This window comes from Papio anubis, chromosome 8, assembly GCF_008728515.1.
Source record: "Papio anubis isolate 15944 chromosome 8, Panubis1.0, whole genome shotgun sequence".
Lineage (NCBI taxonomy): Eukaryota > Metazoa > Chordata > Mammalia > Primates > Cercopithecidae > Papio > Papio anubis.
Window position 1 is genome coordinate 15,167,764 of NC_044983.1, and position 26,048 is coordinate 15,193,811.

The following is a 26,048-nucleotide window of genomic DNA, read 5'->3' on the forward strand; positions in this document are numbered from 1 at the left end:
CACAGAAGTGCTTGTAAAGTGTATTAGCAATTTTTATTAAGTGTACTAATGTATAAAGCAGAAATATAAATACTTTTATATGCTTTTTATTATCTTTAACCAATAATAACATGTTAACTTTTAATTTCTTGGTTAAAGAAACTTTTTCTGTATAGAATATGAGTAACTTTACAACTAATATGGATTTTGTACTTTAAAATACATTTTTCCATTTTGTGAATACCTTCTCTGTTTTTTCTGGCAGAGCCACATGCAGGGTTCAGAATAGCTTTCAACATGTTTGACACCGATGGCAATGAGATGGTGGATAAAAAAGAGTTTTTGGTGGTATGTATGTTATATGCTGCGTTTTTATCAAGAATTAAATATTGCTTACTTATATTTTTATGTTTTTGCCTTCTTGGGAATACTACTGTAGAGAAAAGAGTGAAAAATGTATACTTTTGCCTTTATTTAATAAAGTATATACTCAGGTACTTTGAACAATATTTACATTTTACAAATATAAATTACATTCAGTGTATGATAATGATTATCGTTGTTTTTACATAAAAGTGTGAAATGTATCAGGTGTTTTCTGTTGGGTGGATAACAGACAGTCCTCAGGTTATATATGCCCAGTTAATATTCAGTCCCCATTATGTCATCCACCTAGGCACAACTCCTTCCATAGGAACTTCTCTTCCTTCTCAATATAGGATTCATGATTTTTGTTTCTCTTTTCTCTTCCACTTACTCCTGCCTTGTATTCCAGTCTTGTCCCCACTCCCCTGTTCCTTTCTGTTATGTTTGACCATAGGCTGATAGTTCTTAGGTATTTACCTTTTGACATTTCTTTGACTGGTCCAGCTCTGGCACTGGTCTGACAGGGAGGTCAGTTGCTCCCTCAACTTCGCACAATCTCCTTCCAGAATTTTTCTCTTTCTTTTTACCTATGTATTTTGCATCTCTTTTTGTGGCAAAATGCCTCGTCTGTTTTTTTCTCTGAAATAGAAAATACTATTAATTTATTCCTTAGAGTAACATGGTCTGCTCTTAGCATGTATGTTACACTCTGTCTTTACCTACACTTTCTGAGTAAAAAGAAAGGGAAATCAACAGCCATTTTCTTTTCTTTTTTTGTTTTCTTTTTAAATTATGGCCCTACCTCCTAAACAGCCATTTTATTTTCTACTTTTCCTTTGTAACGTAGCTGTTAAAAATTCCTCAGAAAACCTCTGAAAGAGCTTCATATTTACTTCAGAAGCTGAAACTCAGAGGAAGTCTGTGACATCATTCTTTTTCTTAGTAGGAAAGAGAAAATATAAAAATCCTCATCAGAAGCTAATTAGTAGCCATTCAAAGAGAAACAAGCAGACTAATTACTGGGATTTATCAGAAGGCTTAAATTCTCGCCCACGCAGCCCTTGCCCAGGTGTAGTCCCTGAGCCAAGCCGCTGGAGCTGGAGCCTTCATTCCAGTGCTTTGCAGAGTGATGGGGAGATGGCGGTTTTCAGTTTGATTACAATAGCTATAGATGTGTTTCTGCCATCCGAAAATGGCCAAGGTTAGTGTCGCTTTCTTATGATAGTGCACAACTGTATTTTAGGAACTTTCAGAATGGGCCTGTTTTTCTACAGAACGTTCTATGTCCACACTGCCAAGTTCCATCCCCCTGACTTAAAGTAGAAGATTAGCTTTTGGAATTCAGTCCTTTGGAAGTTGCCTGTGTGGATGTCTGCATTTTAGAGATAAAGTAAAACTGTAATATTAAGTACATTTAACTTAATTATGGGTTACCGATACCAAAGGATAGATTTTCTTGGGGGAAAAAAACTGATATCAGAAAATAAATCTATAGCAGGTTAAATGTGCTTGGTGGATGAAGCTGTTTTCTTTCTTTTGGGAATATACCTAGTCCAGAATAGGAGATAGGTGCCCAGAAACTCTTGTTGGATATTTGATTCTTGATTGATTTCTTCGTCAGCTTCAAGAGATATTCAGGAAAAAAAATGAAAAGAGAGAAACTAAAGGAGATGAAGAAAAGCGTGCAATGCTGGTAAGAATACTTTATAGTAGCTGTAGGTGGGTTTTCTAGGCAACAATTATTTTATTCATGTTAAGAAACAGTAACTAAAATTTGTAACTTTGAAGCTGTCCCCTTCTTGAAAACTTTGTAAAGTTTTTATGTAGAAAAATTGCTTCAGTATTTATATGCATTGATATCAATATTTACTTCAAATATTGATATTAAACATCTGTATCCATAATCATTCATTAAATCATTGTCATCCATATCGTTATCTGTGAGATTTGAAGGGTATATCATACAATAGATTAATACAGATCATTATGCATGTAAAAATTTAAAGGTGAATTGCAAAGATTTAATTATAATGTGAGAGAATTTAGTGCTAATATAACAATGTGACTGTCGAAACAAATACAAGGAAATAATATGTTTTCTTGCATTCTTAGATGTGTATATTAGAGATTCTTCTTCTAGGATATATAATATTTTCGTCTTTTTCTGAAGTTAGAGTCAAGCAACATTACCCTCCATCTTCCTTACCAGTTTTATTTTTGTCTGAAGTATTTCAGCCTGACCATAGGCCAGGTTCACATAATAAAAATAACAAACAGGTACTAAGGCCTTACCATCAGGCACTATACTAGGTGCTTTCCATACATTTCTCATGTAATCTATCCAACAATTCTCTTATTATCCCTAATTATAGATGAGGAAACTGATAATTGGGAAGGTTAAGCATCTTGTCCAAAGTTACATAGTTATTAAATGGCAAAGCCAAAGATTTGAACCTGTGTCTGGCCAGCTCCAAAACTTCACTTTTATCCACTATGACATACTTCTTTGATACTTAGATAACCAGAAATACAGTGAATTTTGTTGGCATGTAAATGATATTTGTTTCATTTGCAAATTGATGTCCCTGTGCAGTAGTTTAATTGTCCTACATGGAATTCAGATGATTAACTTCAGAGAGCTAAAACTTTATTTTTGTTATTCTCATTTTTAAAAGAATATTAGGTTTTGCTTAACATAGATTATCTATAGCAGATGGGTGCCATATTCAATCCCAATATATTTATGAAGTATACATTTATATTTAGTTGAATAAAAGCAGATTTATCAGGATTGTGTAGCACATACTGCTTTGTAGGATATTTGACCATGCTATAATTCTCAGTAGTCATTGAACATCCCTCAGTATACTATTGATAAAGCTTATGGAAGACAGTCTTAAAAAAATCAAAGAGTTGATTGTAATGTTAGTCAAGTATTAAAAGGGGCAATAGTAGTTCTCTACTTAATTCAAGTCTCATGATTTTCAAATTGTAATTAATAAATACTACATGAATAGTCCCATAATTGCAACTGTTTAGAGTGTTAGCAAAGAACACTAGAGAATTGAATGCTTTCTTAAATTTTATTTCTTGTAAATAATATACTGAGTAAACAGTTATTTTAGTTTTGATATATTACCTCTAACTATAATTGACTGAATAGGCAAGTTGTTAATAAAATACTGTTTAAGGAGGTTGAATAATGTTAATGAATCTATTGATATACTTTAATGATAAAGTAGATAGTATTTCAATGGATATAAATATAATTGTTTCATTTATTTGTTTATTTATACGACTTCCAGAGAGGACTTATGCATCCTCCAATAAAAACACAGTATTATTCTAATCATTAACATTTATTAATAAATCCATCAAGTAATAAAGGGAGATAAGAAAGAGAAAAATTATAGCAGGCAATGCACACTGAGAAAGCCTACAGTGTTAGTACAAAATTTGGCTCTGAGCATCACTGCAGCCAAGGTATAAGAAATTTAATATTGATTTAATGCAAATATTTTATGATAGTGATAGATAGATTAACTTAATTAGGGAAAATCCATCTGAATTATAAAATCTAAATTATATCAGCATACCCTAAATTGTATTATTTTATGTTTATATGGGTTTATGAACCATTCCCTTTCAAATATGTGGGGAAGGAGATTTAAATAACAGATTGAAATAACTTTTAAGTAATATAATATATAATTTGTTTATTTATAAATGAATGCTTACTAAAGTCTTTAATAGCCACAGGTACGTCAGAAGTATTCATTTTATATAACTTAAATAGCGCTTCTAAAATCTTACTTTCGTAATTTAGCTATCAGAACTCTTCCTTAAAGCAATTCAGAAATAATCTTTAATCTTTGGAACTTTAATCTTTGAAACTAACAGCACTTTACAATACAGCTCTCCAAATAGTCATTACTATGTTTAGCGATAATGATAATTAATGTTAACATTGTTAGTTAGTCACATTTTAAATAATGCAAATCTGAACCAGAGAGGTTTTATTTTATATTTAGTTATCAAAGATTTTAGTTATAAAATTTTTTTTAGTTATACTACTTTACTTAGAAAAGAATATGTAAAATGTAAGGTGATGTTATCAAGGTGATAGAAATGACAATATGATTCCACATATTCTTAGAATATTTTGGCTGAGTTTTGAGGTAGTTAAAATGTAGCTTATTGTGAAAATATATGAATTACCTAAGAGAGACAGTATAGCACAGGCTCAGGAACCAGATTTTTGGGGTTTGAATATTAGCCCTGCCACTCATTACCTGGGTGACCTTGGACAATGTCCTTAACCTCTCTGTTCCTCTGTTTTTTTCATTTGTACAATGGGGGCATTAGGAGTGATGACCACATGTGATTGGTATGGAGGTTAAAGCACATAGCCACTTAACCATGTGAAATGTAATAAACACTCACAAAGGTTAGCTAGTAGTAACACTTAAAGTTATTCTTTAATTAGTAGAACCATGCAGCTACTTTAAACTGAATCTTAACATACCTAAATAAAAATTAAATCAAAACTAAAGTTAAAAATTTTCATATGCCAAAATAAAACTGTGATTCAGAAGGGAAAAGGGAAATGAACATAACATTTCTTGGGACCCTTATGTGCTAAGCTCCATGCTGTGCTCATTGTAAATGTTACTCCCATTTAGTCCTCATGACAGTTCTACCAGGTAAGTATTATTCCTGCTTGGAGATGAGAACACAGTCTTAGAGAGATTCATGTGCCTAATGTCACAGCACTGATCATAGCAGAGCAGGATTCCAGCACAGGTCTCTCTTACCATTTCCACTGCCGTACTGCTGCATCTGGATTTCCCCCTATGCCATGTAGCATTGCGGAAACATGTCCAAATCAAACTGCATACTTCAGGGCAACGTGTTTTACTCAAAGCAGTAGTTCTATTCGAAGGTTGTAATGAAATGGTTGAAATGAGCACAAATTCATTTAATGTTTAATTATCTGAGATTTTTAAAACTTTGCTACTCATCTTTAACATTTATCCCACTTGTATTGTTCGTGTGTATATAAAATGTAGCATAATGATTTGCCCTTCCTAATTGATTATTTTGTCGTCTTTTTCCTTTTTTCTTTTGCTGTACTTGGGTTCATTCTGAAATATGACACTTCATTTGGCCCTTTGTGCTGTATGTCAGCGTCTTCAACTTTATGGATACCATTCTCCTACTAATAGTGTATGTACAATACTTTAAATGTTCTTTATGTATATAGCCCTCACCTGTTATACTTGATAATGTTATTTCTTTATATAAAGCTATAGCTGCTGTTTATTCGTAGAATGTTTTAGAATTTATTGAATACAATACGTGCAGTGAAGCCTTAATGTTACATTTCATTCCTAGATTTATGCAAAGACTAAAATATGCAGAATAATTATGTATCTTTAACTTTAGATTGAAATAAGGAAAAGGTAAGTGTACAACAACTAAAACATAATAATTGAAATTTTATATTTTTTAGCAGTATTTGAAGAGTTATGTAGAGAGAGCAGATTCTCAGGCTATGTTCCTGCAGAACACAGGTATTTTATGAACCAGATCTATCCATCTTATGTACAGTCTTTGTTCAGTTCTAATAAAGAAGTGTCTTAATGGATAGACTTTTTTTCATTTTCACTTTTGCTCACAATTTTTTTTCAAAGCCTTTGTTTCCTGCCGTTTCCTCTGCTCTGCACAAAAATCTGGTGTAAGCTGCTACTTGATATGTTTATATCAGTTTATCATATTATTTCTAAAGAGGATAATGACTTTCAGACTTGTCTTGAAAAAATTGTGAATTTCTGTAGATGAACTTCTAGTTGTACTCTTCTTCTTATGCTGAGCTTTCTTCTTTCTTTTCTCCTGAGAAAGTCAGCACTTTTGGTTAGCCCAGCTACTAAAAAGAACAGGCCATGGCCCTTTTTGAATGTAAACATGTACAGTTCACTTGATTTCTCCAAGGATCCTTAAGCCTCCTACAAGAATCCCTCAATTTATACAGATTCCATCATAGGAGCCCTTGAATTCAGGGTCACTGATTTAATATTATCCAGCTAAAAGTATTCTAGTTGTAGTGTACAATTCTAAAAGTAGGTGTGTTGCCTCCTATATTGGATAGGTAATCAAAATTCCCAACTATAAAAACTAATTTTTGTTGTAGATTTAAACAGCTACTGGAGGCTGATCACCATAAACTAAACCCAAGATGTTTTTCCTCGTTATACAAAATGGACCTGCAATGGGTTGAGAAACAAGCCAAGTCCATAGGATCCATATAAATAATTTTGATTACTCGTAAGATACTTTAAATTTTTTTCTACAGAAATCACTACTCTTTTCCATTAAGTGAAGCCTGTCATTTCCTTTAAATTTTTAAAGGATTACTCTTAATGATTTCAAAAATTTCTAGAATGTGTAAGATGAAAGTCTCACAGATTATAATGCCATATGCCATACAATACCTAAGATTTTATGATTTTTTTTTTTTTAGACGGGGTTTCGCTCTGTCGCCCGGCTGGAGTGCAGTGGCACAATCTCAGCTCACTGCAACCTCCGACTCCCTGTTTCAAGTGATTCTCCTGCCTCAGCCTCCCAAGAAGCTGAGATTTACAGGCACACACCACCACGCCTAGCTAATTTTTGTATTTTTAGTAGAGACTGGGTTTCACCATTTTGGCCAGGATGGTCTCGATCTCCTGACCTTGTGATCCACCCACTTTGGCCTCCCAAAATGCTGGGATTACAGGTGTGAGCTACCATGCCTGACCTATGATTTATTTTTCTAATGTAATATATCATCATTGTATGAAACATTTTTCTAACTTTGACAATTTTTATTTTTCCCTTAATCTCGTAAGAAATTTTCATATAGGGTGATTATACATTAAAAAAAAAATACATCTTAGAATAATGTTGCTAAAAGAAAATGGATGCTAATATTGCTCTAGTTTAAACTACATATGCAAATTACAGTCATTAATGAGAATATTGAGAAGCAGACTTAAATCCCAATTTTATTTATATTATACCTGTTCAATAAAAAAATTATGATTTTTACATTTTATTGTGGTAATATATTTTTTCTTTATTTCATTTTATAGAAGACAGCTTTTATGTAAAATGCACACGATAAAGTGATGTAACAATGTCATTTTTACATACAGTCTTAAATGTTACAGGATTTTCCGACTCCCTTATGAGTTTACTTGGTTAGATAAACTATATTTCCTATACTAGAAAAATATTTGCTCAATAAGGAGTTATTATTTTCATAAACTACAAGCAAACAAGGGAAATTCATTTACAATTAAAAAAATTCCAGCAGCCTGAAAATGTATATGAAATATCATTGATACAAGTATTATACAAATCGATTAGTATGGTGTTATGAATTAACTAGCAATTATCTGCTAGTTTCCAGAGTTGTAAATTAACTCAAGTATCTAATTTGAGTATAGATCACAGAGCTGGATTTAAACTAAGAGATTTATAAGAGCCAGTTTCTACCTTTAGGAAGAAGTTTCCTCAGGGAAAGCAGCGACCTGCTTGGCTTTTTACTATGGAGATAGAGATTCTGTGGTCCCTGTAGTGGACTGTTCTAAAATTTAATCACTCTTACAGTAGATTATGCCTATTTTCCATCACAGTATTTCCTGCTACAGTATAAAACTAAGCATACACTTTTGTATTCTTGAAGACAGCTGTTACCTTATAACCTTCTCTGTTCCAAATAACCCTGATTCTTTTCATATTTCTCACGTGGTCAGCTCTTAATTTCATCATTGCACAGTGATGAAAAGAAGTACCAAAATTCAAAAGGATAAATAATGCCAAAAGTCAAGTACATTTGACTTTGGCATGCATTACAGGATTTTTTAAAAATAATATTCTTAATTCTCCTAGTTTCATTGCCGACAGAAAATATACCAGTTTTTATACTGATTCTTTGATGTATTTTGAGACTCTTTTATGGACTAAAACAATATCAATATTCTTAAATGATCTGTATTTGAAAACAATGTGTATTCTCCAATTTGGGGTACAGGATTGTAATAGATACAAATATATATTACCAAGCATGTTAGTTATGTGTTTTAAATCTTCTATGTCATTACTAATGTTTTTGTCTGCTTGATTTGTCAATTAGTATGTTAAATTATATGGTACAATAGATTTGTTAACTTCTACTTACAATTTTCTTAATTTTTGTTTTATATATTTTGAATTGTTACCTGTATAAGATTATAGATTATTTATATCGTCTTAGTGAATTGAGTCCTCTATTATATCCTATCCCTAGATCTCTAGAAATGTTTTTTGCCCTAAAATCTCTTTTAGTTATCAGAATAAATACACTACCTACCTCTATTTTAGTGTTTTATACCACTTTCTTTTTTTTCTGTAGTGATGATGAAACTTTCCCTGATTTTTAAAATATATTTTAGTTCAGGAATTTTCTATAATTAAAATGTAAATATACAATAAAATAAATAATGATAGAATTATAACCACCGTATAGATGAAGAAGTAAAATACTGCCATATACCACGAATCCCCTTCATGTGTATCCCCACTCATAATCCCTCAATGTCTTTCAAAAGATGAACACAATCATGACTTTTATGTAAATCACTTACTTATTTTGTTCTATGGTTTTAACACCTACTTATGCATCCTAAACAGTATAGTTTAGTTTTACCCCTTTTTGTAGTTTATGTAACTGGCATCATGTTATATGAATGTTTCTGTCTCTTGTTTCTTGGGCTCAACAAATGATGATTGCCAGTTTCATCTGTGTTGTATGTAGTCCTAGTTAATTCACCTTTTTTACTGTAAACAGTGGCTTTCAAGCATTGTGGTCTGTGATCCTATTACATGTCGAAAGTTGTTGAGGATCCAAAAGAGATTTTGTTTACATAGGTTATATATTGTATATTTACCGTATTAGAAGTTAAAACTGAGATTTTAAAAATATTAGTCTATTTTAAAACAATAATTTAAAAACTCATTATATGTTAACATAAACTTTTAAATTTAGAAAAATAACTTCAAAAATGTAGTGAGGAGAGTGGTATTGTTTTACATTTTTTGCCAATCTCTTTAATGTCTGGCTTACCAGAAGACAGCTGGTTTCTCATAGCTGTTTTGCATTCAATCTGTTGCAGTATGTTATTTTGGCAATAAATACTGTCAGTTGTTTACTTTGAAGTGACAGGCTCTTGCTTGGTTCATTTTCAAAAAAATGTCTGCCACATACTGAAATCTGAATAACCATGGTTTGTCTATTAGTTGTTCTTTCAAGTAAAAGTGGTGGCTCATGAAAAAAGTGGCTAGTTCAGCTTGCAACACAAATCATCACACAGGTGTTCTTTCTGAAGACAACCATGGTACTTGAGTATGCAGCAGTAGTGCTGTATGCACACTCACACCAAATATTAAAAAAAAAAATTCATTCTTCTATGCCTCTTAATTTCTCCTCAACAGTTTGCCGTATTTTTATCTTTTCATGCTGCATTCTTCATATTTATCTTCCAGTTCATGAATTCTACTAGAGATATATGTAATCTGATGTTAAATTTCAGTGGTTAAATTTCTAAGAGTTTTACTTGGCTATTTTTCTAAGAGTACAACAATTTTCGATAGTCTGTTTTTTCCTGAATAATCCTTTCAGATCTAGCTTCATATTTTTCAAAGTTATCAAAGTTATTTTGCATTTCATATCTAACCATTTCAGTGTTGGAAGTCTGCACATCTGGTTCTGTTGTTTCTGCTGGCTCTCACTTAGGGTGGCTTATGTTCTTTTGTCTTCAGCAGTTTTGCGTTGTGAGCATACAATTGTTGTCTCTGTTCAGATTCTTTGAGGACTAGATTAAGGATATGTTCTTCCTGGGAGGATTGTGTTCCGTTTTCTTTTTCTTTTTTTCCTATGATATACCTAGGGTGCAGTCCCATGTCACTTTAAATAACAAGTCTCAGATTACAGTTTTTAGGGCCATGGTTGTCATGGTGACATGAAGTATAAAGATATAGTTTTAATTTGTGTGTGTGTGTTTGTGTTTAAATATCACTAATAGCAAAGACAGTGTACTTTACTGTCTGTTCCTATGGACTGTTACTTTATTTTCCCCTAGTTTGTTTAATCTCTGAATAGAACCTTCTTAGACCCTTTATTCAGACAGGGTATTTGGCTGTCTGAACACGGGAACTTTAGGGAGCCATTATTCTGCTTACCACAGTGATATATTAACCATCTCTAAATCAATCTTCTTTCCTCCTAACTTCCTTTTTCCCTCCTTTCCTCCTTCCCTCTTTATTTCCTTCTTTCCTTCCTCTTTTCCTTTTTTGTCTCTTCCTTTCTTGCTACCTTCCTCCCTTGCAGTCATATGTGGCATGGAATGCCTTGAAAGGGATCCTGCTTTGGCTCAGCCAAAAAGGCATTGGGCACTTTTGACCAAAACTACAAAGTTTAAGAAAGTTCTATCAATAACAGACTCTGAACTTAAGCAAAAAATGTGTCAGACTTACAGGACACACTACATCCAGGACATCATTTTGTCTATGCCTTTCATTTGTGAAGTTCTGGGCTTCCTATCTGTATATTCTTTTACCTCTTTTAATGAAGGTCAACACACTTAACATGACATCTGGTAAAGGGGCCAGTAGCTCAGATAGCAAACAAAGATAACAGAGAAAACTTCAGGAAGTCTTGGCATATTGGCCTATTTACATATCAAAGCATCATAGTGGTCTGTTGCACAGCCATCGCAGTGCCCAGTTACACCTGGGCATTTTTCTGTATCAGCGTTTCCTTACTTAGCCTGTATGCATAGATATGTTCTGGTTTTATATTTGCTTTGCATTTCTTGCTATTAAAATCTAGTCTGACTTTCATTGCTACTTTAAGCTTATGTAAAATATCCTTATTGTATTATATTTTCTTGGTGATAAAAATTCCTACTAGTTTGCGTATTCTGAGAATTTACTCTGAACTTCATCGTTCAAATTGTTGTTTAAAAAATTTAAAACTGTCTCCAGAACAGATACATACATAGGAATCAGTGAGTGTGCCAGGCATATCACTGATTTATTAGCTGTTTTTTCCTGCAGCAATAGTTGCTGTAAGGATATTGTTTCTGCCCTCCGAAACTTTGTAATTATTTAAAAGATGATGTAAGATAAAACAAAAACATATCCAGTTACAGCAATTCAGTAGTATATTCTAGCATAATTTAATCCCTGAGGCCAAATGATGAACCAGAAAAGCTTTCTGTGGCAGGACACTTATAAAACTGTTATGTTCTAAATAAGACTTTTTAAATTCGAAAAGTTGTATATTATCCTGATAGATAAATACACATTTTCAAAATATTTTCAAATATGGGAAAGCAAGACGAAAATTAAAAATATCCTAACCCCAACATTTGGAGATAATTAATATATTTACTTTTTTTTCTTGCCCACAAAATATATGGTTGGTTAAACTAATTTTAGCTTTTAATATGTTATAAATATATTTGTGTGTGTGTGTGATGGTGGACAGTGTTTGGAAGTAAGGATGAGGCATGGCTTCACAAAGTGAATCGTTCCTGCTACTCTTCTAATAATAGTGCACAGTAAGCCGTATTTTCTAGTTTGGTGGGTTTAACAATCCCTTTCTTTATCACATATTAACCTTCTGAATTGAAGTTTTAAAATGCATCCACATTCAAAATGTGTAAATAATATTTTCAGATCAAGCATTTGATCTAGCTGGTATTTACTGAGGTTATTCCATATCTATGTAAAAGAAAATGAACTGTATTAGTTCTATATTTAGCTAGTTTTACCTGTTTAATTTATAACTGCTTAGTTAAAGCTTGTATCATTATAAAGGGAGTGATGCAGATTCTCTGTCAATTTGCTACATTTATAGTTAGGGTAATATTTATGTCTGTGTTATGTAAATGGTTCCTGCTAAATAATACTTTATTAACATTTTATAAAGATTTTATTAAAATATAGGCAGTGGGCAGTGTTTCTAGTTAGTAATAGTGAATTAAAACTTAGAGGACCTTTGAAATAATTCCTAGATGCATATAATTTTTTTAGTAGCACTGGACTTTTAAAGATTAAGGCAAAATGAAAGAAAGAAAAGTTCTATTTTCATCCAGTCACTCTTGAGTACACCATGCAGCATTTCATCTCACATTAACCAAAAGATCACCTGAGAAACTGTGAAATCTTCCCTGATAAATCCTGACAGAAACTGGGTTTAATTATTTTTGTTTATGGGGATCCAAGTTAGGCTTGCAGTTTGACATCTTCCTAGAGTGATTTGACTACACTTCTTAATCTACACTTCCTGGTATCTCCTTCAGACTACCCTGTTCTCAGATAGAATTTAGTATCCTGTCCTTGTAAAAAAGAATAAGAAGTACCTTAACCATTCACAATAGAAACACCTGCCAAATCTCAAGTAGTTTTGAGTGCTTTGACTTAAAACAAGCCTATTTCTTTTTGAAAAGCTTGGGATGAATTTAAACTTTGTTTCTGTAAAGTATAGATAAGGTTATTTTGAATCTTTGATATACCAGCAAGATGTATGATAGCCAACAATAATTTATCTTTTAATAGGTTGCTACAAAATTGCCAAAATTTTTCCCAAACAAATTTAGTTCCCACAAGGTGTGAATAGAATTTTTTTCACCCTTTCTTAGAAGTTATACACGTTTCAGTAGAAGGGCAGAAGGAGAGATCGGAGAATTTGATTCTTTTCGACAAAGCTACATTGTACTTAGAAATAGTGGTTATATACCATTACACCTTTGAAAGTATGTGAGTTACCAGCAGTGTAATACAATACTGTTGTGCACAGCAGAAAACAAAACAAACAAGAAAAAAAGGTAAGCTAATGTGTTTCCTTTGCAAGGTTGGTTAGATTTAAAGTGTATAAATTATCATTCTTTGTGACTATTCTTTAGATTTCAGTTGTGCTTCTTAAAACTTCTACAGGTTCTTAAAACAGATGCTGAGGAACTTGTCTCCAGAAGCTATTGGGATACACTGAGACGTAACACAAGCCAAGCACTGTTTTCAGACCTCGCAGAGGTATAATTAAGCCTCAACAAGGTCCTTGTACTATTTGCCATCTTGTTAATCTAGTCCTCATTTCATTTTAGAGTCACAGTGATGAAACCCAACATGTATGTTACATTTTCCATTTTTTTAGTACAGCAAAAATTACTGTATATAAACTGTGTATTTGAATACGTCAGCTTTGACAGTTCAACTTAATTAAAAGGAAATGACATTTTTTTTTTACGTAAGGATCTCTATGTAGAAATTAGAATATATGTATTTTAAAGTTTCACTGAATCTTTTAAGCTTACAATTTACCATGTTACATGAAGTGCTGAAATGTTTCCCCCAATAAAAGATACCTGACTCTTCAGAATTATGTTAGATTTAAACAAATTTCCCAGTATTGATAGTGAGTGGCTTACCAAGGGCCCGGGGTATGGGAGTTTGAGAAGGTATGGTAGTAGGAACAGCCAGTCAAGGAAGGGAGGAATATTTTACCTTGACATTAAGATTGCCAGTGCATAGTGAAAATAAAAAGCAGACCGACCTTATTTCAGTTTTATTACCGTTTTTGAATTTCGTGCAGATCTGTATCTTACTGCTGCATTGGAGTAGACTGCTTCCATTATCCCATTCTTACGACACTGTCAATAGGGATTTCTAGTTTTTCAAGATGGGCCGTATCTTAGAAACACTGTTTTGTGTTTCTTATTAAGAATTTTTCCTAAGAACTTTATTAGAGGCAGCTAGCAGTCTTACCAGAAAAGACTTTTCATAAATACTGAGATTTATTTTTCATTATCTCTTTCTCTTTAAAGTGGGCTTCTCATTTCTTTTTCTAGACTTTAACTTTTAAAAGTTATACCTAGAAATATCTGGAGAAGTAAACTGGAATCAGTTGTGACTTCTGTTATCCATGTATTACAGTGTTACTCTATTGACATATCTAGACTAGGGCAAACACTTCAAAATGTTAATTTTGTCACCCTTGCTCAATTTTAAAGTCCCAAAGCAAATAAAGTATTTTGTCCTGTGTTTAATATGTCTGTGATATATAACTGTGATGTAATTATGACCAACAATTACCTTTTAAAATTACCTTTTAAAAGTGAACCATGTTTAGGTATGACATGGCAGATGTTCCATTTACAGATATTTTAGAAGCACTTTATTTTGCAATCATTTATATAGGTACATTGTAGTAGTCAGCGCTTAAAAATAAGAGCAACTGGGAACATTACCTCTTAGAGTCCCTACAAGTCAACTGTGTCCTAGCTTCCATGCTTCAAATCAACGGTCATATCATTGTCTCTCCCCATACTAGAGTATCCACCTTCCAGCCTCCAACTATCTTAATCCCATTTAACTCTGGTAGACATTCTCAGTTAGACAAAATCTGCTAATTAGAGATTGAATTTAACTTAAATCTTGGTAAGTTTAATACCAGAAAACCAGTCAGGTCCTGTGTACTCAGAGAATTATATGATTTGTTTAAGATCTTTGGAAAATGTATATGGTTCTATTGTAGATAGGCTGGAGCTGGTGGGCTTTTACAGAGCTAATTAATTCTGCACACCTCTTCCCAACTCAACACTGTGTGACACCCCCTTTGGTACTTGAAAGTGGCTATAATAGGAATATGAATATCACAGAAACTGGCCAACATTACAAATAGGCCTTTTTTTTTTTTTTTATTCTGGACAGTTCAGTTTGCCAGCACACTATTGGCTGTAATTAATCCATATACTGATTCTAAGCTGCTAAATTAATGAATGAATTGAATCAAATTCCCTGAAAGTAAATCTGATAGAGAGAAGAAAGAAAGGAAAAAGAGGAAAAGAAAACAAAACTTAAATATCGTGTTCCAGATAAAATAATTACTTGGGGAGTATCTGTTACTACCCTCCCACATTAGAATAATAATTGAGAATTAACTACAGTTCAGTTACAACTAATTATATAAATCCTTATAGGTTACTGTGAATACCAGTGGAATACAGAACTGTTTACAGTATTAGTATTTCAGGATTCAAACTGGTTCAGAAAGAAGGCTTGGAAATCTATTTGTTATTTGTATTTATTTGTTATATATTTAATATGTAATTACTGAAATAAAATCTCTAAATAGTATAGGGAAATTGGATATTAGCCCCTCATATTCTAGTCTGGAGCTGTTTCTAACCATAGATTTTTAAAATTACAGTAAAACTCTGTGTCTCCAATTACTGTGAAACCACGTAATGAAAATTTGAGTATCATAGCTAAGACCACTTTCTAACCAAGATCATATATAATAAATTCTTAGTGCAGTATGATGAGTATATTATGCAACTGTTGAATACAGTCTATCAGTGTCAAAATTGTAAATACTGTTTTGAGTTCTACAGATGAAATGTAAAATTTTGCTTTCAATTTGCGTTCAATTACATATTCTTGGTAAATTTCAATAGGTTATTCAAAAACTTTATTAACAAAATGAAAAGTTTGAAGATTTCCTCCAGTCTTTGGGTATTTCATAGGGTTGTTATCACATTATAATCAATAACAATATGTTAAAAGAATATTTTTAAGCCCTTTAATAGTTTGATATATTTCATGCAAGTTTTGTTTATTTTATTTTTGATGAAATCATTTTAAATAGTTTTTAATCAAAGCAAAGTAATATAATGTCCTTTGTGTAAATGGTCCACGGGGTTCTTTTGTGGCTTTTTCTCCCTTTGTTATGAAAACACCTGAATTCAGTTTATTTTAACAATAAGCACAAGAATCACAGGATTAAAGTCTCTATTTTCGTCTCAATCCTTGGATGATGTAAGTTATGTAACACTGTTAGGATACCAAGGACACTGGTATAGTTTTCAGTGACTGAGCAGTACTCTGTTTCTCTGAGTGGGGGAAAAGTTTTCCCCATTTTCATTTTCATCTCTCTGTTGTCACTGTTACTTATGCCTCACTGGATCTGGATTATCTGGATAAGTGCAACATACATCTCATAAGATTTTGATGCTGAAAGACTGTTAAGTGAAGATCTCTGCTCAGTGGGCATGACAAAAACTGGCTGAATGAGGTCATTATTTAAAACCTGTATAAGACAAAGCCATCTTATTTTAGTATACTGTGTCTTGAAAAGGACATCTCACACTGTAAGAAAACATTCCTTAATTATGTTATCTGAATTCACTAACTTTTGGTGTTCCTATAACCACTCATTTTAAGGCTTTTTTTCCAGATGTATATAATATGTAATTTCAACAGCAAAAAAGAAGTAAGAGTGTACGATGTAAAAATCTTTTTTTATTACGATTCAACATTCTTTTCTTTTCTTTCCTTTTTTTTTTTTTTTTTTTTTTGAGACAGAGTCTGGCTGTGTTGCCCAGGCTGGGGTGCAGTGGTGCTATCTCGGCTCACTGCAAGCTCAGGCTCACTGCAAGCTCTGCCTCCAGGGTTCATGCCATTCTCCTGCCTCAGCCTCCCAAGTAGCTGGGACTAGAGGTGCCCGGCTGATTTTTTGTATTTTCAGTAGAGACAGGGTTTCACCGTGTTAGCCAGGATGGTCTCGATCTCTGGACCTCGTGATCCACCCGCCTTGGCCTCCCAAAGTGCTGGGATTACAGGCGTGAGCCACCGCGGCCTCAACATTCTTATCTTTTCTGTCTTGTCTAGTCCCTTTTCAGTGTCCTGAAATATATTTGATAAAAATACATAATAACAGCTAACACTTAGTAAGCATTTACAGTACACTAGTCACAGGGCTAAATGATTTAAATGTGTTACCTCATCCTTACCGCAAGCCTTTGGGATAGATACTATTATTATTCCTTAAGATAGTGATATCCTCAACAGATTAACTTCTGTAAGGTCATTTAAATAATGAGAAGTGTCTGGATTCAAAGCCAGCAATCTGACTCTTAAACCATCTTATTTGCTCACCACAATACTGGCTATTTGTGAAGTAAGCAACTTTTTCAAAACCACCATTTCCCCCTTCTAATCTACTCTGTCTCCTTTCCTCTCACCCCATTCTTCTAGCTTCCGGACAGAGGCAAGAGCCTCTACTCTTCTACTGCACTCGGGGGTGGAATAACCTCTGAAATAGTTCCTCCTCCTACTAATTTAAACTGATAATAAATAAGATAATAAACTTATTAAGCTAGACTCTATTAAATCACAAAAAGAGTGCCTATAATTAATATCAGATTTCTTTTTTCCCAAAAGTTATTTGCGTCTTATGACTACTAATAAGAACATTTGTTTGCTTATATTTTAACTTTATCCGCAAAATTGTTGTTATGGTTAGGATTGTTCCCATTTTATAGATAAGAAAGCTGAAGGTAAAAAAAAAGTCAGTGACCCAGGTCTTCTGATTTTAAATCTTGTTCTATTAGAGCAGGCTGCCTCTTCAACTTAAAGTTCTGGGGAAAGTAATGCCATTTAGAGCTACTCCAATTATACTAGTCTCCTCTCACTTATGGATCCCCAAAAGACTGGCACCACTAATATTCCTCAACTTTCATAAGAATCTTGTTCAAGAAGATGCATTTAAAACATAGTATGTGACACTTGGCTACCTGGCTGTATTTTTTTTCTCCTGGCAAACAGATCAAACCACTATCAAATCCTCAAAGAAGTTGGTTTTATTGTAGACAACTTCTCAGGTATCCCAGCTATGGAGGATACTTGGGATTTCTCAGCAGAGTAAACTGAGTAGTAGTAGTAGAGATCTACCAAACCAATGATAAGGAGGTTATATGCTGGAATGATTAGGAAAATCTAAACTAAATTACTTAAATGTAAGTAGAATATTTAAAGATTACTAAAGAATGTCAACAGTTTTAGATAATTTAAAGTATAGATACCCTACATGCTGAAGTTTTTAAGACAAATGTGAATAATTAGTCACTTTAGAAACAGATTTTAATGCATTAAAAGGGGACATGTGCAGGGGAAATCAGATGTGGTCTCTGTTACTCCATGTTAATCATTAAAAGAGAAGCAGATTTGGTCCATGGAGAAAGGAAATAAAGATTTAACAAATGTTATGAAGGATAAAATTGCCATCTTTATGAAAGATTGGGAAGAGGGGCTGTGAGGAATCAAAGGAATATGAAAATTTAGTGTATGGATGAATGAGACTTTTGGTCAGCAGCGACAGAAGACTGATCCTTTGTAGAGAAGTATTTGTTTTCTGTCTCATGTTTTCTGTGGAGTACTATCAGGGTTCTGGACAAAAAGTAATACAACTATGTGCCTATCTACAGCTATTTTTCTTGAATAAAAAATAGGATTATTTAAACTCTTTTTTTCACATTTCCTAGGATGATGTATAGGAAAGTTACAATCCTTTGAATTTTATGCTTTTTGTACCTAAGTTTATGAAATGAGTTAATGGCCAACTGGAGAAGGAAGGAAGGAAGGAAAGGAGAGAAAAGGAAGATCTATAAAGCTACATTAAAGGAAGGTGGATGATTTTCATAGGCCATTATACTTTATAAGGACTATAACCAAGCAGTTTTAAGAAAATACTTGGAACTTAGTTTATTAAGTTGAGTGGAAAAGGAAAAGTCTCTGGAATTAATTTTTCATCCATTTGACAAGTTATGTAAGACTTTGAAAAAATTGTAGATCATATAAATTTTTAAGATCATATTATTACTTTAGTTTTTCTGTTTCCAAATACAGTATCCATTAAAGTATCGTAATTACAGAATATAATGGTTAAAGGAAGCTGTTTTGTGAAGCTTGGGACCATTCTTGTGTCAGCCCCATTTATTCAATATCTCTTTGGAACATCATTTAAAAAAAATAATTTTTCAGATTGATTAGGAAAATCCAAACTAAATTACTTGAATAAAAATAGAATATTTAGATGATTATTAAAGGATTTCAATTATTTTAGATAATTTAAAAGATACACTGCTATATGCATAATTTGAGGTTGAACATTTCTTACATCTTCAAAATTTTTTGAGTACAAAGATCAGTTTCATTCAAAGTTCGATTACTAAAATGTGAGCTTTATTTTAACTATAATTGCATGTATTAATGTGCCTGTGTTTTTCATTCCAATATTAATATATTTACATTCTTGATGTTTGTATGTCGATAACAAAATTATTTGAGAGATATTGGGTATCCCTATTCTGTTTCTTTTATTGAAGCTAACTTTCAAATTGTGATTTATTTTTAAGCGTGCTGATGACATCACAAGTTTAGTAACAGATACTACACTTCTTGTACACTTTTTTGGAAAGAAAGGAAAAGCTGAGCTCAACTTTGAAGATTTTTATAGGTGAGCTTATTTTTATATTTTTATTAAAAATTATTAGCCTACTGAAATCAGAAGGATCTTTAGACATTGTCTAGTACAGCAATACTCACCTCCTTTGTTACTTTAATCTTAAATAAGATCCTCTGTATAATAAATACCCACATTTATCAGTACCTACATACCAGTGGTTATATTGATAATTATAACAGGAAGTTACTGAACGATTTTTTAAAATTCCAGATATCTGAATTGTTATCTTCTATATAGTCAGAAGAAAGTATGTTGCCAATTCCTTGTCTCAATAAGCTGCAGTGATAGTAACAAGTAGTTTAAGTATCATTACTACTCTGCAAGGTACTTTTGTTATCCCCAGGTTATAGATGAGGAAACTACACCCCTGAAAGGCTAGGTTATTTGCCCCAGGTGCTACCACCATTAAGTGGTAAAGCCTCACAGATCCTGTGCTCTTTTCATTCTCATTTACAGGGAGGAACTTTGTTAATCTTTGTGTCATCATACAATTATTTCCATGTAACCTTTTCTGGGACAGTGAGTATTTCATCATCTCCTGTTATCATAACTCTTTATTTATCTTTTTATTCTTTGTTACATTTTTTGTCATAGATTCATGGATAATCTCCAAACAGAAGTTCTAGAGATAGAATTCCTTTCCTACTCCAATGGAATGAATACCATCAGTGAAGAAGATTTTGCTCATATTCTTTTACGATATACAAATGTGGAAAATACGTCAGTATTTTTAGAAAATGTGCGTTCCAGTATACCTGAAGAAAAGGTATCTCATCCTCATATTTAGTTGGTTATGTTACTGTTTTGTAATATGTGCCTATAAAACACATTGCCCTTTTGTTAGTTCTTTTGCTTCTCTGTGGATTAAAAGATATCTTGGATATATTTCATTCTGTGTCCTAAGTGCTGTGGCTACACTTTCAAAAATAAATTAATTGTAAATTCTGGGTACATAGCCACATTTTTCTTAGGTATTTCGAAACTCCTTTAGGCTACTACCAATTGTTTTATTCAAATTAACAATATCATTTTTCAGTAGAATTCCACTTAGCTATATGCTTTGACTACTACCTAAACATCACCTCATAAAAAAGTTTATGTTGACATCATTTCTGTCACACTCTATTCCTTTCCATAACACCCTTAATAAAAGGTCATTTGAAGACCACCATTGATGAGTGAGTGATCTTATCATCAGCTGAAGTGAAGTTTTTCAAAGAGTTTGGATGGCAGGAATGGTTAAGAACCTGGGACAACTGATTGTCTATTTGTTTAGTAACAAATGTGTTGTCAGCGCTTCTGAACAGTTGCATTATCTAGTGGTATTTGAATGCATCACTGCAACCAAATAGAACTAGTGTTACAAGTACCTCTTCAAGCGTGGGATGTTTTAGATATATTGCCTTCTATTTGTGTTTAGACAAGGATCAGGTTAATCATCCAAGAAAAACTTGCAAATAGTTTTACTTTGTTTAGAATGGATACACTGTGACAATGTTAACAGTTCTCCATTTCCTCTAAGGAATGGAAAAAAAAAAAAAAAAGGCCTTGTTACATTTGGCAATTAGTTTAGGATATCTCTGAATTAGAGTACTTTTTATCTGTTTTCCATGTTAAACGGAATTTTTCCAATTCATAGGTACTTCCCTAAAAATAAATATTGAAAATTGTACTACCCTAGTAGTGCAATTTTTCCAGCTACTGGGGTATTACTTAGGGCCTTGAATCTGCATTTTTTTTTTTTTTGCTTTTATTAAATGGAAACATTAAAATCTTTAACTTAAAAGGTTAAGTTTTTTAAAGTTAAATTCAGTTTCTGAACAATTCCAATTTCTAGATGTATCTTAAGCACCACAAATGATTACTTGTAGAAATGGAAAATTTTGCACGTGAACCAAAATTAATTGATTCTCATTGATTTTGATTTTTTTTTTCTACATTATCTCGTCAATGCTCAGAGCAGCCTTCTAGGCTTGACAGCATTCTTTGGCATCTTTCTTTTACAACAATGGAAGCTGAGGCTTTCAGATACTTAGACCCTTGTCCAAGGATTCAAATCCAAGGCTTTCTAAGCCAATGATATTCTTACCACGCTCCACTTATGTCTTTCCCTTCCTTCCACCTACTTAACTCTTCCCCTTCTTTCCATCTCTCATCTCCTTCTCTCCAGAAGAGTAACAGCTACTAATATTTGAATAGCACTTTACATTTCTAAATTACTTTCATTTTCATTTGTTTACCTAGCAGATATTTATTGAGCATCTACTATTTGCTTGGCTTTATTCCAACCACTGGGGTTAAAGTGGCAACATAAGCAAAGTCCTTCTCTCATGGAAATATATCTTAGTGGAGAGACAAAATAAACAAGTAAAAAAAGATATACTTTTAGTTCTGATAAATGTTATGAAAGGGAGCAAGAGTCATGGGGACCGGAAAAGAAAGTAGACTGTCAGGAAGGGCTTTGCTGAAGAGTGAAAAGGTAGCTTCTGGGGAGAGACTATGAAGAATGAGCTATGCAAAGTTCTGGGTAAAGTCTTCCAGGTAGAGGTAACAGCAAATGCCAAGGACCTGAGGACAGAAAAGCTCAGTTTATTTGAGAAAATGCCAAAAGTTAAAGTAAGTGGACAGGAAAATTGGAGATGAGTAAGGAAAGGTGGATATGGGTCAAATCTTTTAAGATTCTGTAGGCTAAGGTAAGAAGTTTAGTCTTTATTCAAATAGTGATTCTAAAAGTGATGGGAAGCCATTATAATGTTTAAACTTTAAAGCAGGAAGTCAGCAAACTACCCGACTTCCTAATTTTGTAAGTAAAATTGTATTGGAACACAGCCGTGCTCGTTCGTTTAATATACTGTCTGCAGCTGATTTTGCACCATAATGGTAAAGTTGAGGCAACAGAGACCACGTAGCCAGTGAAAATGAAAATATTGACTCTGGCCCTTTACAGAAGAAGTTTGTGAACCTTGCTTTAGAGTATAGGCATGATACTCATTCAGCAAATATTCAACAAGTATTGACAATCAACTGTGACACTTAGATGTGGTCTAATTCATGCGCCAGATATCTGATTCATGTTTCAAAAGATATCTTGGCTGCTACATAACAGAATAGATTTTAGGTGGCCTGGGTTTGAAAGGAAGAGACAGGTTAAGATACTGTTATAGGTGCCCAGGCAATAGAAAAGCATGGCTTGGACCAGGGTAAGAGTAGGGAAAAGGGGTCAGATATTGATTGGATCATTTAAAAAGTAGAGCCGATAGTACCTGTTCATGGATTATATTTCATTATAAGAGAAAAAGGAATCAAGAACTCCTAGGGCTTTGGCTTGAACCACAAGCTGAAACAGTGCCATTTGCTGAGCTAAGCAAAACCATGAATTTAGGGTTAGGAGGGAATCAAGAGTTTTCTTAGGAACCAGTCATATTTTAGATTCCTGATAGTTATCTAAATGAAAAATTAAGCAGGCAGGTTGGATATGTGAATCTAGCAGTCAAGGGTACAGTCAGGATGACTGATTAGTAGTCATTAGTGTTTAAACCTCCACATTGTCTGCAACTTAAACTTCTCCCCTGAATTTCAGGCTTTTACATTGTACTACCTACTCAGCATCTTCACTTGAAGATCCAATAGATACCTCAGGCTTAATGGTTACAAACCTGAACTACTGGTCATTCCCATAAAACTTGTTCCACAAACCATCTTCCCTCTTTCAGTTCATACAAACTCGGTTCTTCTCAGTTCTTGTGGCCAAAATTTTGGACTCCCTCTTTTCACATTCTACATACAATCAGTCTATCAGCAAATCCTATTGATACTACCTGTATAAGAATTTAACCACTCCTAGCCACCTCCACTGCTACCATCCGAGTAATCATTCTGTCTTGCCTGGATTATTGGAATTTCCTCCCAGATCATCCTCCAACTTTGCCTCCCTGCAATCTGTTCAGCATTTAGCATTCACGGAAATGCTTTTGACTGTGATTTCGATTATACCACGGTAAGATCGCCACTCTTCTCAAAGTAAAAGCCAAAATCCTTACAGTGGCTCCTACACACACTGCTCCCTCATTACCTTTGACCTCACTTCCTATATTCTGATCCTGCTCGCTCACTCTGCACCAACCACAGAAACTCTTTACCGTTTCTCAAATCTTCTGTCTTGGGGCTTTGTATATGTTTTCCCCTCTGACAAGAATGTTCTTCCCCTAATAGCCACATGGCTCATTATGCTATTTCTCAATGATGCCTACCCTTTCTAATATATAAATAATAGCCTATTATATGAATAATATATAACCTATTATATAAATGATACTCCCTCTCCTGGCATTCCTTATTCCTTCCTACCTTAATCTGTTTTTATTTCCATAGCATTTTCATATTCTAACATACTGTATAATTTGCTTATTTCATTATACAAATATATTTTATGTATATGTATGCAAATATATATATTATGTTGAACTCCTGTTAATTGATGGATAGATGGTATTTTAAAATGTAGAACTTGAAGCTTTTTTGTTTGTATGAATTTTACCTACAGATATATTCACTCATGATGAAGTGGCATATGTACAAGGTTATTCATTATAATGTTGTTTGTAATAGTAACCGGTTGGAAATGCCTAAATGTCTTTCAGTAAGTCGCTAATCAAATATATCATGATATATCTATAGAATGGAATAAGGTGCAGCTGAAAAGAGATCAAAGAAATTCTTTACTAGCATAGAACTATCTCCAAGATATACTAAGTGTGAAAAGGGCATGATTTAGAGCCATTTGTAGAGTATAAAAACATGCTAACTCTAGAAGGATTCATGGGACTAGAAAATGGTTCCTCTAAGGAAAGAAACTACATGGCTAAGGGTGGAAGGGGGATTTTGTGCTATACAATCTTTGGACCTTTTGAATTTTGAAGAAGTGAATATATTGTCATATTAAATAAATAATTTAAAAAATTTTAAAATGCCATGGGACTAGGTAAACTTATCTAGGAGATAATGTAGATAGTGACCAGAGGGATGGAAAGATGGCTTCTCATACTAACCATGTAATGCAAATGTTAACAAGAAAGTAGCATAATTATTGTTATTAAGCTTTAAGGAAATGGATATTCAGAAAGATTTAAGTGGCTTACCTTAGATCATTCAGCCAGTAAATTTCGGAGTTTGGATTTATTTCTCCTAACCTTTTAAACTCATTTCTATTTCTAAAAGTTATTATATAGTTGCCATTTACATCAGTTACCAATTAACTTTGAACGGTATATATTGTGGCATAATTTATGGGATCAGCATGAATTCTGTGCTGAAAACAAACATGGCTTATATACACTTGAAAGCCTCATAGGACCATGTTTTCTGAATGTGTTTGTATTTAGTCAATACTATATTGTAATGATTTGTTTGGATTTTTCGAGTTAGTCTTTTCCTAGTCTTTTGTTTTTTATTTTATTGAGGTAAAATTTATGTAACAAAAAATTAACTGTTTTAAACTGAATAATTCAGTGGGATTTAGTGAATTCACAATATTGTGCAACTGCCACCTCCTTCTACTTCTAAACCATATTCCTCATACCAAAAGTAAGCCCCGTACCTATGACGCAGACCCTTCCCATTTCCTTCTCTCCTCAGTCCCTGGCAACCATCACTCTGCTTTCTGTCTCTGTGGATTTACTTATTCTAGATATTTCATATAAATGGAATCATACAGCATGTAGCCTTTTTGTTTGGCTTCTTTCATAGTATTTTTATTATTCACTTTTATTTGTTTCAAGAAATGGGGTCTTTCTCTGCCACCAGGCTGGAGTGCAGTGGTGCAACCATAGCTCACTGCAGCCTCGAACTCCTTGGCTTAAGTGATTCTACCACCTTAGCCTTGCAGGTAGCTGGGACTATAAGCATGTACCACTGTGCCTGGCTATTTTTTTTTTTTTTTTTTTTGCCTTGGCTTGTCTCAAACTCCTGACTTCAAGTGATCCTCCCATCTCAACCTCCCAAAGTAGTGGGATTACAGGGGTGAGCCACCATACCTGGTCTCATAGTGTTTTTGAGGTTCATCCACACTGTAGTATGTATCACTATTTCATTCTTTGCTATGGCTGAATAATAATAGTCCATTTTATGTACATACCACAATTTGTTTATCCATTCATCCTTCCATAGACATTTGGGCTATTTCTGCCTTTGGCTATTGTGACTGGTACTGCTATGAATATATGTGTACATGTAGTTTTGATTTGTATTTTCCTGGGGAGTAATTATATTCAGCATCTTTTTATATGCTTATTGGCCATTTCTTTGGAGAAATGATTTT

The 26,048-nt window shown here is 33.3% G+C and overlaps 1 protein-coding gene across 6 annotated transcripts in view; it reads left to right on the forward strand.

The window, feature by feature from the left end:
* Window positions 1-26,048, forward strand: part of MICU3 (mitochondrial calcium uptake family member 3) — a 93,643-nt gene that overhangs the window by 56,524 nt on the left and 11,071 nt on the right. For 3 of the 6 annotated variants that reach the window (XM_003902459.4, XM_009212564.4, XM_031669363.1), the window contains 6 exons: window positions 245-327; window positions 1,967-2,038; window positions 5,533-5,571; window positions 13,366-13,461; window positions 19,623-19,723; window positions 20,327-20,498. In XM_003902459.4, coding sequence (XP_003902508.2) covers window positions 245-327; window positions 1,967-2,038; window positions 5,533-5,571; window positions 13,366-13,461; window positions 19,623-19,723; window positions 20,327-20,498 — 563 coding nt within the window. The remainder of the gene's footprint in view (window positions 1-244; window positions 328-1,966; window positions 2,039-5,532; window positions 5,572-13,365; window positions 13,462-19,622; window positions 19,724-20,326; window positions 20,499-26,048) is intronic. The other 3 variants (XM_009212565.4, XM_009212562.4, XM_009212566.4) reach the window with 3 other exon arrangements.